Source organism: Citrus clementina, unplaced genomic scaffold, assembly GCF_000493195.1.
Source record: "Citrus clementina cultivar Clemenules unplaced genomic scaffold, Citrus_clementina_v1.0 scaffold_7, whole genome shotgun sequence".
In the NCBI taxonomy this organism is placed as follows: domain Eukaryota; kingdom Viridiplantae; phylum Streptophyta; class Magnoliopsida; order Sapindales; family Rutaceae; genus Citrus; species Citrus x clementina.
Window position 1 is genome coordinate 8,748,829 of NW_006262075.1, and position 18,119 is coordinate 8,766,947.

The 18,119-nt window shown below is 35.0% G+C and overlaps 3 protein-coding genes and 1 long non-coding RNA gene across 11 annotated transcripts; 3 read left to right on the plus strand and 1 right to left on the minus strand.

Moving 5' to 3' along the window:
* The first annotated feature begins 2,167 nt into the window (after nt 1–2,167).
* Nucleotides 2,168–4,532, plus strand: LOC18037613 (sodium/hydrogen exchanger 6). 5 transcript variants are annotated; one of them, XR_002904546.1, is made up of 5 exons: nt 2,173–2,621; nt 2,728–2,779; nt 3,426–3,523; nt 3,824–3,975; nt 4,202–4,532. XR_002904546.1 is itself a non-coding variant. In XM_024179992.1 (4 exons), the coding sequence occupies exons 2-4, from the start codon at nt 2,432–2,434 to the stop codon at nt 3,592–3,594; spliced, it is 411 nt and encodes a 136-aa protein (XP_024035760.1). In that variant the 5' UTR covers nt 2,169–2,290; nt 2,404–2,431; the 3' UTR covers nt 3,595–3,817. The 5 variants fall into 5 exon arrangements, 3 of the variants coding, with proteins under 3 accessions (XP_024035758.1, XP_024035760.1, XP_024035759.1); XR_002904547.1 differs by having other exon boundaries at nt 4,219–4,532; XM_024179992.1 differs by lacking the exons at nt 3,824–3,975; nt 4,202–4,532 and having other exon boundaries at nt 2,169–2,290; nt 2,404–2,621; nt 3,426–3,817.
* A 285-nt stretch (nt 4,533–4,817) lies between these two features.
* On the minus strand, nt 4,818–7,647 carry LOC18035878. Of its 3 annotated transcripts, none has more exons than XR_002904565.1 (4): nt 7,409–7,647; nt 6,922–7,067; nt 6,747–6,812; nt 4,818–6,240 (listed from the first exon to the last, which is right to left on the minus strand). It is a non-coding gene; the product is annotated as an uncharacterized LOC18035878 (long non-coding RNA). The 3 variants fall into 3 exon arrangements; XR_002904563.1 differs by having other exon boundaries at nt 6,910–7,067; XR_002904564.1 differs by lacking the exon at nt 6,922–7,067.
* A 216-nt stretch (nt 7,648–7,863) lies between these two features.
* Nucleotides 7,864–9,043, plus strand: LOC18037005 (probable inactive nicotinamidase At3g16190). Its single transcript, XM_006426874.2, has 5 exons — nt 7,864–7,887; nt 7,937–8,050; nt 8,341–8,575; nt 8,717–8,833; nt 8,955–9,043. Exons 1-5 carry the CDS (start codon nt 7,864–7,866, stop codon nt 9,041–9,043), a joined length of 579 nt encoding a protein of 192 aa, XP_006426937.2.
* Nucleotides 9,044–14,600: 5,557 nt separating this feature from the next.
* On the plus strand, nt 14,601–17,998 carry LOC18037303 (protein NRT1/ PTR FAMILY 1.2). Of its 2 annotated transcripts, XM_024180036.1 has the most exons (5): nt 14,601–14,665; nt 14,761–15,019; nt 15,265–15,482; nt 16,167–16,717; nt 16,798–17,998. In XM_024180036.1, exons 2-5 carry the CDS (start codon nt 14,908–14,910, stop codon nt 17,750–17,752), a joined length of 1,836 nt encoding a protein of 611 aa, XP_024035804.1. In that variant the 5' UTR covers nt 14,601–14,665; nt 14,761–14,907; the 3' UTR covers nt 17,753–17,998. The 2 variants fall into 2 exon arrangements, with proteins under 2 accessions (XP_024035804.1, XP_006426938.1); XM_006426875.2 differs by lacking the exon at nt 14,601–14,665 and having other exon boundaries at nt 14,728–15,019.
* The last annotated feature ends 121 nt before the right edge of the window (nt 17,999–18,119 follow it).

Sequence of the window (18,119 nt, forward strand, 5' to 3'; positions counted from 1 at the left end):
AACAGAGACGCGGGACCAATTTACAATTGGCCTGAAGCCCCTGTTTCATGTTATCCTGAACGCATCAATGAATGGAGTTGACTAGTAAATCTTGCAGAATCCAATGAGGTCGAAGTGTAAAAGAATTGATTTAGACTTTATTCACCCTCCTATCTTATAAAGACAATAATAATTTGTTAATTAAAAAATTATATCTACATTTCAGGAGAAGAAATTAGACATTATATAGTTTTGGGATCTATCCATCTACATTATTTAAAAGAGCCATCCGAAATATATGTTAATAAACAAAGTAGAACAAATTATACATACAAAAAAAAAGAAAGAAAAAAAGGTACACATACCGATGGATACATATAATCTTCAAATTCGGTGCCCATGACTGATGTAACGTTCGGATGCGCGAATCACGTGGTTCGCATTTTATAAGGTTGAGAAAAGATTTTCCATTGATTCGTCGGGCCCGTTGGCTTGCAGCTGACTCCATATTAATTCAACCTTCAGCTGATATTGAAATTTATAAGCATACTGGAGTCTTCTGATGATGACCACTGCGGCCTCGGCCTAATGGCAGGAGGCACAAATTTATGTGACTTATATATGTACATACATTTGATATTATAGACGGGGTAGATATCTTTTCAAATAGTAATGAGAATAAATTTTTGAATTGGTCTTGATGGACTTCTAAATTATACTTGAAATAGTAATATCTTTCATATTATAACCGATTAAAAAGGAGATAAAATGCAGAGGATATAAACTAAATGTTTTAGCAAAATGATATAAAGAATACATGATTTTTCACTGCAAAATCAGCAAAAGATAGAAGAAATGCGCAGCCCTTTGTAATATAGATAGTAGCGAACAGTTGCATCTACAGGTGCAACATTTTGTGACTCAATTGCCCAGTTTTGCTCTGAGGTAGTACAAGAAGGATATGCATCAAATGGTAGCATTTTGTTTCTTCTCCTCCATTATAAGTAGCAACCTTATCACCACGCTATTTAATTTCTTGGAATCTTCACCCACTGCAGCCTCCTGTAAGTTGATGCTTGAATATTTAAAAGGGTGTGGTTACTGTGGTTACATTTCATAATAATGAAACTTACATCCACTCGAGAGTTGTTCCCAATAATTTAAGAGTATTTGAAAATTAAACTCTTGAACGGATGTAAATTACATTATTATTTAGAACAACTATTTAAAAGCAGCTGCTTCCAACCTACCGATCCTCATTCAAGTCATTTTATCAAATATCAAACGCTTATCATTTTAACTATGACTAATGCTATTTTTATAACTATAACTATATAATTATACACACACACACACATAAAAACTAGGAGTAAATGCTACACTTAATAGTGGGATACATAACTTGTATCCAAGTGTTATGACTTCTTACATGTCAATCATTAGTAGTTGCTGTAAAAGTACTGGTATTTGAACCAAGAAGACGTCACCAAAATAGAATAAAGGTTATTGTTTATGTTACAGTACCACTATAACACACAAAAAGAGGACACTACTAATATTATAGTAATGTCATTTTCATTTTAGTGGTATCTTCTTGATGGTCAAATATTATTTTTCGCTAGTGTAATATTATGATAAGCAAAATATTAGAGATATATCATTTGTAATACAAACTATGTATTCCAAATAGTTAAATATTTCCAAGAACTCCATGTACAAACAAAACAAACAAATTTTAATAGTGTGGCTGGTCACTTGCTTTTATAGAAAAGCGCGACATATATGGAAGAATTTTTCTGATTTTTTACAAAACTTAAAATAATAATCAATTTTTTTTTTCAGCATGTAAATGGATATATTATCTTACAGTGTAGCTAGCTACAAATACCAACCAAGCTTCAGTTCAAGAGCAATAGCAACTCTGTAAAGCATTATTGACATGTCACATCAAAAATGGAAAAGCACAGCTCTTTTAGTTATTGCCATGCAGGTCTATATATATATATATATATATGGATCCCTCTACGTTTATTGTAACATACAATCGATGAAAAGATTGGTCGGTCAATAAACGCTTGCCAAGTGGATACATAAGTGATAAAATTACACTGATTTAAACGGTCGAAACCGGTCACCAAAAACAAGCAACGCGAGATACTCCCTTCTACAGCCGGTCTTGACTGGCGTAACGGTGTCGTTTTCACCTTCAAATTACCCATCCCTTCCAACTTAATCCAATCGTCGTCAAAATTCAATCCTCCACCACCGAAGTCGTTACGGCTCACAAGAGAAGAAACGTGACTGATGCTTGGTTAAATTTTCTACTTATTTTCAGAAACTATTTTCTTTCTCCCTTTTTGGTTGGTTGTAACGCTGATGTTCTTTAATTACTTGAAAGTAACAATTTGATTGGATGAATTTTAGGGCTCGAAAGTTGGGACATCAGGGTATAATGACGGGAGAGCCATTGCAGATATCTCAGGCGAACGATCCTCGTGGAAGTCCCGCAAAGGAGCAGCAAGCCGCTGGCGTTGGCATAATCCTCCAGATCATGATGCTTGTACTCTTTTTCGTCCTCGGCCACGTCCTTCGCCGTCACAAATTCTATTATGTTCCGGAAGCCAGCGCTTCTGTTCTCATAGGTATTATTTTAATTACTTTTATTCCCTTTATTTTCTTTTTCTTTTTCTTGCTAATTTTACTTTAATTGCTGGCTGAATAATTATCCTTACATCGTATATTTTTCAGGTTTAATTGTTGGTGCACTGGCTAATATCTCTAATACTGAAACAAATATTAGGTATTCATTTTCTTTTAATGAATTAATGTCACTGGATTTTCCATTTTTGCTTCTATGATGTGATCCTAAAACTCTAGTTGCTCAGGTACAACCTGTCTCGTCATGATTTTGTTTTCCTGGCAGAAACCTTTTTTTTCTAACTTTGGAGCCATTGTGACATTTGCTATTTTTGGAACCTTTTTAGCTTCAATGGTCACGGGTATACCAGTTAGTGTCCTCTTTTTATTGTGCTCTTCATTTTGTTTTTGGGCTATTCCAATGATATGGATTTGCATGTGGCTTAAATTCGATGTTTCATCTACTTTGGTTTTCATTATCTGTATCTGATTTTTTTTTCTTAATGGTTGGTGTGCGTGTATGGTGTTTGTAGTTAGTTCCCATCTGATGCATTGGTTTTTGGGGAATCTGTTTTGAACAATGCAGCAAGTCTTTGTTGATAGCTATGATGTCCAATTTTCTTGCGAGTGAATTTTCTGTTTTATCCTAATAAACATTTAACGTGTGAGAATTGATCTTTTTCTATGTGTCACAAATGGTAGATGGCGATATCCTTGTACCGGTATGTAAAATTTGCATTTGTCATAACCAGTTAGTTCATTATGTGGGTTAAGATTTGGGATTGAAGTAAGCTGTTCTTGATATGTAGGGCAATGTCCTTAGTGAGAAGTCATGCTTCATTTGGGCAAAATTTCTTTATGGTGATTGTCAGGTTTCTTGAGACCTTTGTTGGCTCAATGTCTGCAGGTAGTTTTTTCAATCTGTCTTGCAGTTTTGCCAAAAATTATACTTTATGTTATAATTTATACCCTCTATAGTTTTGGGTGTTCTGCTTTATATTCACTGTGAATTTTGCTTAGTTATCCTGTTCTGGCCTTTTTTCATGCTCTGGTTATCGTCGTGTATGACAAACAGTTATAGTAAAGTGAGAGCTAGGCCTTATTCCTGCTTAGGAGCCATAGATATAGATCCTATATCAATAATGCAGTATTGCTATATTAATCCCTTTTTTCATTAGATTATTAATAATGCAGTATTGCTTTGCAGGTGTTGGAGTTGGATTTATTTCTGCTTTGATATCCTTTTTTTTTTGGGGCTTTATTGATTAAATTTGTTGCACTGACTTTTATCTATTAGAATGTTTTGTGAAACCTTAATTCCCTGAACCTTTTCAAGTATGCCAGATTGGATATTGACAAGTGAGTACTGCATATTATTATTTATTCTAAGGCCAAAAATCCATCGTGCATAAGAAGATCCTGATTAAAACATTTTGCTGTGATTCTCTTTTCACTAGCCAGAACTTAGAGTGTTGTCTCTTTGTTCTTTTTCCATATTTCTCGTAATTAGATAGTGAGGGAATTTGAGGATTGGACTAAGAAATCCTCGAGGATAGATAGTGACTTACAAACTGTTGAAATGAAGATGCAAAAAATTTCCAGATCTGTCAAAGAGATGGAACTTGCACAGCAGGCTGTGTACTCCAAGAAAAAGAAGGTCTCTTGGAGCTGGTAGAAAAGGGAAAAATTGCAGCAAGAACTGAGAAGAGCGGACAAAATGCGAGTATCGACGGTTGCAGCCACCGAGATGAAAATCCAGCTGTTGGAGCACATAAAAAGTGATCGGAAATTGTTCTCGCTTATTTTTCAGGATATGTAGAATACTTGTGTAGAGAAAAAATGGTCTGATTCTTCCATTTATTTATCGTACTTAAATGGCTACTTCAGTTAGCAATGCTAATTTGATTTTTTAATTATGCCAATGTGAATTATTCCTTGTTGTAGTTGCGCAATTTTTGGTTGTATCAAACCTTGATTCAATTAGCAATGTGTGTAGATGTACTAGCTGGTAAGTGTTGGAAAGCCAGAATTAATGTTTGCAGAAGAATTAAATAATAATGGCATTTGAAATTTGCATTATACACTTGGACAAAAATTTATGCTTAGGAAATTAACTGACTGTTTCCATATAAAAATCCGATCTGCAACCAGCAACCTCTATAGTAACAAAAAAAAATTTGCAACATTGTCATCGTTTTGAAGAGGTTACAAGGTAGTAGTGCCAATAAATCCCCAGGAATACATGCTCAACCACCTAATAATAGTGTTGATATCAAGAAAAGTTTAAAAAAAATTTCAGCAAAATCCAAGGCATCCAGCCATCTTACTCCGAGCATGAAGGTCTGCAAAACTTGAAATTTGAATAAGAAAGCAGAATTTCAACATCAGCTGTAATGGTTGATGCAGAAGAATGTCGTTTGTGTGTATTCAGTGTTATTAATCTGCAGTTGTCATCAATTATACGGAACTATGAAGAGAACACTCCCTTAAGTGGTAAAAGGACACAGCAAGATAATTAGATTGAAACATCCAAAGTGCAGATCACAGCACCATGCAGAGACATGAAGTAGTCAAGACAATTTTAAATTTGAAGTCTTTTAGGGAAAAGCACGGAATTGTAGCCATACTGAAGCTTCTGCACAAAATCATGTAAACTAATATATGTGATTGGTCATGAATCAAATTTAGGGCTTTTCAAACTTCAATATAACTTTAACGTACTCTTCTTCCACACAGCTTAATTGAGGACACATGTGAAATTGTTAGCTGGCAGCTGTAGTAAACTAGGAAGTAGATAATGGTAGATCAAACAAATTACATATAGTTCTGCATGAACAATGAAGTTATTAGTGGATTAATCGGTTAGAATAGTCTTCAATAGATATTACAAAGAAAATGGAACAAATGGCCACCTGAGTCAGAGATGTTTAGCACCGGCATGATGGAACATTACAATAAGGATATATGCAGACCGGATTTATAAAATATGGACAGCAATAGAATGTTTAAAAAGATAAAAAGTTGCAAAGACAGAAGCCAAAAGTAATAAACTATACCACTGAAAAATATTAGCATATTAATCAAAAACAGCACGTGTTGGTAGATATCTGATTAAGTAGCAACTAAGAAATTTAAGTTATGTTTCCACCATAACTGATATGTATGCCACAACAATTTCACAAAATGAAATAACATTTACAAGAGTATATATCTTATCATCCCACATCAAAAGCCAGGTAATTACAGGTTAAATCCTAGATTACAAATGCTTCAGAATAACATAGAAAAATAACAGGGCATGGCCCCGGGACAAGGATGACACACACTAATCGAGAAATAGTCCAAGAATACAAAGGTTTCCAGCGTCATTACTAGTCTGTGCTTCATTGAGAGATATAAATTGCAGTTACTGAAACTTCTAAGCAGCAAACAAGTAAAGAATGTTATGTATCATTTTGATGCAGTACCGCAATACAACATGATGTCATAATCAAAATGTAACACTTAACCCTTCAGGAAAGAACTGATGTCGCCACAATGATACAAAAGTATGGGGAAATTCACAATAAGCCCCGTCCACTGGTTCATTACGTGTAGTATGCAGGTCCCCCATCGTAGAGATATCTAGCAAACATGAAAACTCAACCTTGAGGAAGCAATAAATGGAAATTAAAAGATACAAATTTAAAATATAATCCAAAATGCCAAAAAACTTCCAGATTTGACCTAAAATATAATGTCATTTTAAACAAACAAACAAACATCCTCCAGATGGCATAGAAAAGGAAGCAGATTTAAATAAAATTTTGAAAAAAAGGGAAAAGAATGAATTATGCATCGAGGACGAAACTGTGGGGACAAAAACATAGACAATTTGCAGACAAAATACAAGACCCCCGTGTCTAGCGACTTCAATTTCTTAATCTCATCCCCAGGAAGGCCATGCTGCTCTTGCTTAAGTTTTTACTTCACAGAGTAAATTACATAACCCTGCAATGTGTCAGGAATGAAGCCAGCCAGGAAAGCATAACACAGCTCAAAGTAGATTCTAACAAAGCCATATAACTAAATCAAACAAGTCTTCATGGGAAACCAACATTAAAAAAATATGACAACAAAATGAAGTTTACCTGGATATCTATAACATGGTCAGTTTTGAAAGCTCAAAAGGTCCTTTCTCAAGCAAAACTCTTCCCCTGCAAAAATGTGAAGTTGAATTAAACAAAGGAGAAGCGAAAGTATCAAATAAGGTCATACAATTTTTATCCGAAGTAAAGGTTAAACATTGCCCACATCCAAGCCAACCAGTGTATGCCTCAGCTCATAATCATCCATCCTTTTATGAATCTCAAAGAGTTGTTCCGCATCTTCTTTAATACAAGAGGGAACAACAATAGTGGAGGCTTCATGAGGTACAGGCCTCTGGTAGCAACATACATGGGCAATCCTCTCTGTAAATGTAGGCATTAAATGAATTTTTCAATAATAATTAAGAAGGCAGTCCCAGCAAATTAAAAATAAAATAAAAAGAAAAAAATTGAACAATTGTCGAAAAGAAAAATTCCATGTATAACTACTCAAATACAAATTTTAAGAACGTAGCTAAGTGAACTTCCATTGACCGACTATATTAAAGCTAATAATATTTTAAAACTACTTATTAATCAATCTGACAACAAGGAATCGAAAGCGTTCAAGAGCTATTACTTTTCTTGTATGAAATAATTTTTTGACCAAACAAAATTAATTAAAAAATTAAAAAAAATAAAGAGAAACGAGAAGGAGAACTAACAACGTCATCCATGTGGACGTCGGAGATAAAGAGGAAATTTTGAGAGATAGCTGGAGAATGGCATTGATAAATCGAGAGAGGGGAAAATAATGCAAGTCTCGTGGCCTGCTATCGAAAATTCTTCCACTTTCTACCCTTGTAATTGCATCCCCCTCTCACTCTTCTCCTCTTCTTTGGCTTTCCTGCCCTTCTGTAATTCAACGGCAGCAGAGCCCTTCTGTAATTCAATGGCAGCAGAGCAATCAATCGCCTGAGTTTGCAAAAAAACATTCAAACCGTTTCATCCGGTAACCCATCTCTTCAATTAACCTATTCAGCCAGTTTGCCATTCCAACTGTTTTTGCATAAATTTAATAATATCCGTTAGATCCAAATTTAAGATATCTGACGGTTATCATTTCACTGATCGTATGTTACGTTAAACGTAACTTAGGGATTGCCATATATATATATATATGCAAATTAAATTAACTCTCCTTGTTTCAACTTATACTTATTTCTACATTTTTTTTTTTTGGTGTTTTGTAGAATGATTTTATAGCTGATGATGGATTGGCAAGAATGGATGGAGGCAAAGCCATACTTCCTAGTGTTATTAAGAGTGTTGAAATCGCTAGGCAGCGTGGGATTCGCATAGTCTGGGTAAATCTCAATGGACATATGCCTTTTCATTTCACTCTCATATAATCACTCAAGCATTTCAATGACTAGAAATTGAATTTTATCCGTTTGAAATCCCAGAGACAAATAAATATATGTCAATCTGAACTTCAACAGATTTCCTTCTGTAGCAAGAAATAAAATATGGTCTATAATTGAGAGCATCAGTCAATCATGATCATCATAGTAGTGTTTATACTTTACATGTGCATTTTTTTTTTTTTGGGTGATGATATATAATGAGGAAAAAAAAATGGCACTTACTACTGAAGGTTGTTCGTGAGCACGACCCGTCAGGAACAAATGTTGAATTATTTCGCCGGCACCGGTACTCTAACGGGAGAGTTGGTCCGGTGATAAAGGGAAGTCGAGGTGCGGCACTTGTCGATGGCCTGGAGATCAAACAAGGGGACTACAAGGTGGCGAAGACCCGGTTCAGCGCCTTCTTTGCCACCCCACTGCACTCATTCCTTCAAGATGCAGGGGTTGATAGCTTAGTCATTACTGGTAAATCAATGAGATTAATTAATCAAACAATGTTACGTTAGTTAATAGCAAGTCACGCATCAATTTAATAAATTAATTAATTGTGTGATTTGTGCGTGTGCATGCATATTTCATAATGCCATTATGTACCTATATATCCAGGCATTCAAACTCCAAACTGCATAAGGCAGACTGCTTTTGATGCAATAGCTTATGACTATCGATCTGTAACCGTCATCGTTGATGCCACTGCAGCTGTCACACCAGAAGTTCATTCTGGTATGTGTTATTTTTGTACTATATATTTTCACCAAAGACTCTCACGTACGTAGCAAAATGCCATCCTCGTATATCTGACTTGCGCTTGTATTTTTCATTTTTTTTTCCATTTATTTATCAGCGAATATTCACGACATGAAGAAGGTGAAAATTGCAACCCCAACTTTACAAGAATGGTCTGTTGAGGCTGAGGCTGAGGCTGATGCTTGATTCATCTGCAGTTGTATCATCTGATTTTGCACGCCTGCAAATGATGTATTAATAATATTGATTATTTGTGCCCATTTGCTAATTTTCGTTTGAATGGATTTGTTGTGTGATTTTGAGTTGGTGATTCCAAGATCCAAAACCATTGAAAATTCACCAAGTTGTTTCGTTTTATACAACAATGGGGAATATTATCTGCATGCTGTAGTATGTGTTGCGTGTGATCTATGTTCCTACGTGCAGGGCTGCCCATTGAAATACTGCTCTGACCTCCCAAGCCTCGAGTCTTAATTGTGTGATTTGAAACTGACCAGTTTGAAAGGAATTCAAGGAAGTTCACAAGCATGACACCAATGAAACTATGTTTCACAAACAAGACCATATGTTATACAAAATGCCCTTAAAAATAATGGATTTAGAGCCTCAATCAATTTACCCAGCCTTATGGGTTACACGGCCCAAGATATTAGTTACTCCCCCGCTTGATAGTTGTGCAATCTTTGCCTTTCGCTATTGTGGCATGTCAAAAAACTTTTCCTGTAAATCATTATTAAAAAAAAAAAAAAAAAAAAAAAAAACAGAACTGAAGCACTTTATATTTAAGAAAGGAAAAAAAAATTGAGAAAGTGGGAGTGGGAGGGGCATATTTTTGAAAGTTAGCCACTTTTGCGGCGTGTTCATAAACAATATAAAAAAATTCGTCCCCTCTATTTTTTGCGTACTGGTTTGTTAAAAATAAACCTAGACAAATAATTTGAAATATGAATTCTAACCTTGAAGACAGTCTTTAACATATTTTATTTCAGCATCTACGATAAAAACATATTTTAATTCAGCATCCACGATAATCCACCATTAAAAGTTTACTTTTATGCCCAAAAAAGGAAAAAAGAAAAAGAAAAAGAAAAAAAGAATCCCCGTATCATCTTTTTGCATTTGTATTAGAAACATGCACCGTGGGAAAATAGAAATGCTTCTCCCACAAATTTACATATTAGAATATGGAAATAGTCGTTAACGTTTTTTATAGTTGCCATGATACTCTCGATTTTGAACCTAGCGGAAGAGGGTAGAGCCTAGAGACAAGCAATATGGGCTAATGCCTAGAGGCCCAATCTGCCAGTTGTGTAACGAGTCATGTGCTGTTATCATTACGTTCGACCCCTTTAACCTTTTCCATCTTTGGTTTAAGATCATTATCAAACTGGCCAGATAGCTTTGGGGCCTAGATAATCAAGCGGCTTGGTGGACCCAATGAGTCCACTTTTCAGATGGGTTAGCCGTGGGCACGGGCCCTCGGGGACCCTTCCCCAACATTCTTTTTCCAAATCGTAAATGATGAGATTCCTTGCGATTTATAATTCATAGTTGATTGCTTGATTCTTCTTCTCCTTTCAATAGAATATATTTTTTTTTTCTTGTATTGTTTCTTCCATATACTAAGTATAGGGGTAGTTTCAACTTTTCATGGCTGCATAAAGTTGGCTAGAATTGAAGATTGACTTGCCTCTATTCATCAAAATTGGCCCACTATTTATTGTTTGAGTTAATGATAATCTAACTTCCGTTATCATGAAAACAACAGCAAATCATCCAAATCTTATTGTGTTCCCAACCAACACATGATTTCTTGGAAAAAGTAATACCATCTATCACTTCGAAAAGGTCTTTTACAGCTAACTTCAATCTATTTTTATAAAGGTCACTTCCCTAGTCAACATACACATCATCACCAAAATTCCTATTGCATTTCTCAAAGAAAAATTTGCTTGCATCTAACAATTTGTTCGGTTTCATTTTGTCAAAGATTTTGAGAAAGCAACATAAGACTTGAAAATTTTTTAAGGATAGAAAGGGGATTTGTGCTGATTTTGGGTTATTTCTACACTTAATAGGAGAAATATTCATGCGAGCTCATCAAACCCTAAACTCCACGAGTGCAAACTATGGACCTACTGATCCGGACAACCCCTCATAATTCATAAACCGCAGCTTTCATACCATGATTGGCTTGTAAATACACTTGAAAATGATAGAGATCCTCAAAATCTCGAACATTTTTCTCTTGATGCTAATACAACCCACCAAACAGATAAAAGTGTCTCTTTGCATATTGATGTTATTGAAGATAAAGATAAGATGCAATAATAAAGCGATTTTTTTCTTCTTGCTTTGGCCTACCTTTCCTCACACAACACATTGGCTGTTCAAACTTTCACATATGAGAAAAGAAAGTTAAAAAAAAAATAAAAAGAAATACAAAAAAAAGGGAGCTGTTCTGTTATTATACTATTAGAAGTAGGCCGTTGGAGTTTGAAAATAAAGTTGGGGAAGGGGGGGGGGGGGGGGTCGGTCTTCTTATTTAGTGTCAACTTTAGGGACAAATTGCAACACGCAAGACCTAAAATATAGAGTGGCACTATTTCGTTCTTTATTATTGTCTTGTCCACTTCTTATTTTACCCTACCAATTTTGGGACCTCTCTAGGGGCTGCTATCAGATTCAACTGACCCCTTGATTTATTGTGAGATTTGTAAATTCAGCTACGCGGTTTCTTTTTCCTTGACATGTGATCTAACAATTAAGCCAACTTTTTTTTTTCTATTGATTAGGAAGATAAGGAGAGGCAAGTAAGAAAAATAAAAGGCAGATATCCTTATCTAACATTTCTTTGACGGTTGTAAATATCAGTTGTAAATCTCATATAATATAAGTTGTAATCTGAGTATTAGTCTCATGTAATTTTTAAAAAAAAAATTCTTTGACGGTTGATCATTCTTTTTCTTTTTCAATTTCTAAATATTACTTATGGAATCATTTTATCGTTCATTATAGTAATGGCGCCTTATTTAAATCTATATTTGGAATGTATAGCATTTACTTTACCGACGTTATATTACAAACCAAGTGTCTATATATAGTCATATTGCGACCCCTGATTTTAAAATCCAAATGGGAAGTGTCTGTTTTCAATAGTTGAGAAATCACCCTTACTTATCAACCGGCAAGAGTCTTGTCTTTTAGTATGGTGGAAATGAGACGAAAATAATTGATTGAGGCTTAAACTCATGAATTAATGGTTCTTAGTTTAGTCTCAAAATTAATTATTATTATTTCTTTTTTTACTATTACAAAGTTGACATGACAATCATCACGTACGTCATTTATAGTTCATCAAACACCTTTATGATTTGATAATTGTAGAAATCCACGTGTAAGAAAACTTTTAATTATATATATATATATATATTTTTAAAAAAAATTGAGAAGAAGGATACACACACAAAGAGATAATTCAGTCATTCACTGAAGATCATCACCAACTATGTAGTAAGCAATTGAACTGCGTAAATTTCTGTTCATAATTTTCAAAGCCTTGGATTAACTACACAATTGCATACGGTAGCCAATGTCACTGCATGCAGTAACAACAATATCACTAAGCAAAAGAAGAAAAGTTGATTCTGTGATCATGGAAGTCACAAGATGATAGGATTTTTTTTTTTTTTTTGGGAAAAAAATATTATAAAAAGTACATTATAGTATTAGTGTCAATTTAATAAATCGACGTGCGGTGTATCTAAATCTTGAATAATTTGAATGGAGGAACATGGAAGCTGGAATTTTCGTATCAACAGTATTCAATAATCTCGAATCGATTATGAAAAGGAAACTTGGTCTCAGCTGATTGACTCAAGAGGGTAACGACAACGAGAAAATCCAAGTCCCCGACAAATTAATTAAGAAAATGAAAGAAAGTTTTCCATGAAGTTGGAAAATCAAAGGAATAAAAACACAAAGAAAAAGCCAATGTCCTCTCTGGAGAAATGAAAGGGAATGCACAGTAACTGTTCAAGATATTATGTTACCACTTACATCTTATCCACTAATAATGTTAATTAAAACTAAATAAAAATTAGTGGTATATGCTTGTATTCTAATTTTTTTTTAATGGGTTAAATAAAAAAAAGAGCAAGTGGTATATGTTTCCTTGTGACTGAGTGGATTGATTTCTTGTAGTCAAATCAAACCTAACGCCGCATTATTCATTATTTCAACTGATGCATGAAGTTGATATAAAGTCCTAAGAAATTATTAAAGCAAATACTTCAATCATAGTTGTGTTGTGTCCAATATTTAGTGGTGAAATTAAGATTTTAATTAAATTATTTTTATTATTATTCCGCTCGATAGTATTTTAATTCTTTGTTAGTTCATATGAGTAAGGTTTAAATTATAGGCCTTTTATTATTATTTTTTATGTAAGACAATATCTTAGACAAATGCTATCTCTCTCTCTCTCTCTCTATATATATATAGAGCATTGGTATACTTGCTTCATAATAAAGGCTAATAATTTTATTATCAATTAAAACCCAAGGTTCATTAATCTACGATAGTTAGAATTATGCAATGAGTAATTTTTTTTTTTTTTTGGTTGGAAAATTAATACATGTGTTACATTCTTTTTAATTAGGAAAATCGTGCTGTCATTGATTCAAAGGAAGAGTAAGCATGTGTTACATGTTATTGGTTTTATTCATTGTATTTTGGGACTACTGAATTTAAACAGATAGTTGTTACGAGAATTCAATTGCGTAACCTAAAATTTTTAGGTATTTTTGAACTACCCATTAAAATTTTCAATGCCAACTCTTAATCTATTTCGCCAGTTTATGTACAAAAATTTGATGAAGAAAAAAAAAGTTACCACATTTGATATATCTTCACCTAACATCATAAATATAAAACTTTCTACCCTCATTATATGTCTTCAAAGCCTTTCACTCACTTCAAATCTGAGAGCAAATCAAAGAGTAGGAAAATGTCAACACCTTCTGGCCACCTTTTACCCAACTGATGAATTGTTTAAACAAATTCGTGAATCAAGAAAACCTTCTTGATGCATCATGATCCATCAATCAACAACTGAAAAGTCAGTAAAAATGAAACACAAATAAACAGATTTTTTTTTTCCACATTGATAAATGCACAGTACAAAACTGTACATACATAATGATTCCGAATAGAAATTTCTTCCCTGTAAAGTGTAACCCATGCCAGCACCCTTAATGCATGAAAAATTGAAAATGGGTTGTTTTTGTTGTTCTTTCAAATCTTGATCTGAAATTGCAGTTTCCAAGAACGTTAAAATAATACTACTCTTTCCCATTGATCGAAATTATTTCTTTTGAAAGATAAATTAATGGGGATTATTATCATCTATACCCCACGTGCACGTACACAAATTTTAAGATTGGTCTTTGATCATCCACTAAAGCCTATATATATATATGCATCATCATTGGATTTTTAGATCTCCGCTTTTTAGCTTAGCTGCCCATTATCTATGACTGTGGCGATGTTGACTCAAGCTGCAACAAAAGAAAAGCAAAAGGGCGAAGTGGCCCATCTGATTACCGTGAGACCTGCCACACCATATCCCAAAAAAGGAGTATGATGATTGATGATTTGTAGGTGTACTACTCTCCCTCCCTCCCTCCCTCCCTCCCTCTTGATTCTTTTTTATTTCAAAACTTGTTTTTTATTTTCTAAAAAATAAAAGAAAAAGAATGATGTAAAGTTAAGGTGATGTGAACTACAAGAAAAGCTGCTAACATCATGGTATGTTCCGCTCGCCTCAATTATTTGTTTTTTTTTAATATTATTATTTAATTATTATTTGTTTTTTCACTTTTTCGGCACTGGACTGAAACAAGAAAGTGGGTTTCCTATTTATTACACGCAATAAGATTATAAGGAGATCTTTGTCTGAAACCCATGCTACTATAAAATCTCCCAAGGCTAGCTCTTTTTCATGCTAGATTTGGCTCTCTCTCTTAAAGCTATAAGCTAAAGTTTCAACAATGGAGGAAGCAATTTCAGATCAAAGAGAAACGAGGCAACAGGAAGAAGCAGCTAATAACGTTCAAGAGAGAAGAAGAAAGGGTGGCCTCATTACCATGCCATTTATTATAGGCAAGTTCACACACTTGCACATCATCATAAGCACAATAAATAAATCTTACATTTCAAGTGGGGTTTGTGACTTTGTGTGTTTTTCTGTGCATGACTTAATATTCGTGAACTTTCTTTAAACTTTTTCTCAGCGGGGGGCTTGCTTGTCTGATTTTTCTGTGGTCCTTGAACTTCATGCAGAATTTTTAAATGGGTTTGTTTGTACTTCTAACTTTGTGTTATGTGATGTTTTGAGCACTGAGCAGCAAATGAGGCATTTGAGAAGGTGGCAAGCTATGGGCTGGTGACAAACATGATACTGTACTTGATGAAAGACTATCATTTGGGAGTTGCAAACGGCACAAATGTGCTTTTCTTCTGGACCGCTGCTACCAATTTCATGCCTATTTTGGGTGCTTTTCTTTCTGATTCTTATCTGGGTCGATTCCTGACCATTGGCTTGGCTTCCTTCTGCAGTCTCCTGGTAACTAAATCTTCTTTTCCCTTTTACAATTTCACTGTTTCTTGTACTATTTCTGTTATTATAATAATCACAACACTAATCATAGCTTTGACCATTCCTAAATTGATAATCAAGGCAAGGCAAAGGTTTTAGCTGAATGCGACTGTCATTTTCACTAAGGTTTTATCTTAATTGTTTAAGCATTAGCATTCAATTTATTATCATCAACTCATTATTTTGCCTGTCATTTTCACTTGGGCCCACGAGAAGTATATGTAAAAGCATTTTTAAGTCTGTAAATTGGATTCTTCCTTGTTCTCTTGTGGAATCCTTCGCATTTTTAATGGCAGTAGAAAAATTTTACTGCCCTTTTAGGGTAGCTTGCCCATGTTTCAGTGAGATTGGAAGCTGAAGAAAGCGGTTTATTTGAGAAACAAACAAACAAGAATCTCCTTTTCCAATTTACATACGCAGTGGATTTTAGTTAATCCTTTACTCATCGAGTACGGTCAGTAAAAAGAAATCACACCAATGCATTAGCTCATTTTAGAAATAGCTTTGTGCAGGCAGAGCTGAAATATTGATGTCGTTTCTGATATTTGGGTAAAATGTGTTCTTAATTAAAATCAGCAACGAAATTAGTTTCGAATTGCTTTATCTTATGCTTTTATGAAGAGAAATCTCATCTAATTTTCAATTTCACAGGGGATGTTTCTCCTATGGTTAACAGCAATGATTCCGAAAGTAAAGCCTTCACCGTGCAACATATTAACCCAGAGCTGTGAATCCCCGACCACAGCTCAAATGACACTTCTGATCTCTTCTTTTTGTTTCATATCCATTGGAGCTGGTGGCATTAGGCCATGCTCCATAGCATTCGGAGCTGATCAATTGGACAGAAAAGATAATCCCAACAATGAGAGGGTCTTAGAAAGCTTCTTTGGTTGGTACTACGCTACATCAGCTATAGCCGTCGTGATTGCATTGACTGCCATCGTTTACATTCAAGATCATCTTGGATGGAAAGTTGGATTCGGAGTTCCTGCAATCCTTATGGTGTTGTCTGTTTTACTGTTCTTCATTGCTTCTCCCTTGTATGTCAAGCTGAAAGCAAGCAGTAGCTTATTAACTGGCTTTGCACAAGTTGCAGTTGTTGCTTACAAGAACAGAAAACTTGCCCTGCCACCGCCAAATGCTAGTTGGTGTTACCATCGCCAGAAGGACTCTCTGCTCATTGTGCCAACTAGCAAATTGCGGTAATATGTTAACTACCTCATTGTCATTTTTTTTTTTCCAGTTAGAATATTTCACGAGCTTTTGTTGCTTTTGCCGTCAGGTTTTTGAATAAAGCTTGCCTCATTAGAAGTCCAGAACAAGACATTGCTCCAGATGGATCAGCTTTAAATCCATGGAGTCTTTGCACGATTGAGCAAGTAGAAGAGCTCAAAGCACTCATTAAGGTCTTGCCATTGTGGTCCACGGGGATAATGATGTCGATCAACATTAGCCAAAACTCATTTCCATTGCTGCAAGCTAGTTCCATGGATCGACATGTTACTTCAAGCTTCCAGATTCCCGCAGGCTCTTTCGGCACATTCACAATAATTACTTTAGCAGCATGGGTAGTCCTCTACGATCGTGTTTTAATTCCAGTGGCATCAAAGATGAAGGGTAAACCAGTGAGGCTTGGTGTTAAACTAAGAATGGGAATTGGACTATTTCTCTCGTGCATGGGAATGGTAGTTTCAGGACTTGTTGAGAATATTAGACGAAGAAGAGCTATCCGAGAAGGTTACCTGAACAATGGTCAAGCCGTGTTGGAAATGTCAGCAATGTGGCTTGTGCCACAGCATTGCTTGAACGGCTTAGCAGAAGCATTCAATGCAATCGCGCAAACAGAGTTCTTTTACTCAGAGTTCCCAAAGAGTATGTCAAGTATAGCTGCCTCCCTGTTTGGTCTAGGGATGGCTGTGGCAAACTTGTTAGCTAGTGCTATAGTAAGTGCCGTGGATCATATCACTTCAAAAGGAGGGAAAGAGAGCTGGGTATCGAGCAATATCAACAAGGGTCGTTACGACAATTACTATTGGCTTCTTGCTATAATGAGTCTTGTTAATTTGGTATACTTCCTCGTGTGTAGTTGGGCATATGGACCTTGTGTTGACCGTGTAACGAGTGTTGGAGATGAAGGGAATGACGTAAAGGATGAAGAAGAAGAGCTACTTCATTTAGGCAATAGCCGAGTTGGCAATGAAGGAAACGGCTTAAAGAAGGAAGAAAGTTTCTCATAGTCCAGGGAATTGGGAGCATGATTTGAATTCAATCGGTTTGATATGATTTGTTTTACTGAATGTATGTATAATTATGCGACTGGGTGGAGAAAGTAACTAGGATTATAGATTTATGAACTCTTTTTAGGCTGGTGTTTGCTCTACAAATTGTCTCTTACATAGCAATTATCGTATACTTCTTCAACTGCTATATTATATATGTATTTGCAATGTGTTTATCCAATGAAGTTCAGTGTTTTAACTTGAGTTCATATCTAAGGTTTGATAGATAGCTTTGGTTAATATTTTTTCTGAAATAAATTAGGGAGCTTATAATGTGCGTAATGTAATACACTAATATGATCCTAGAAATCAATAATTGACATTA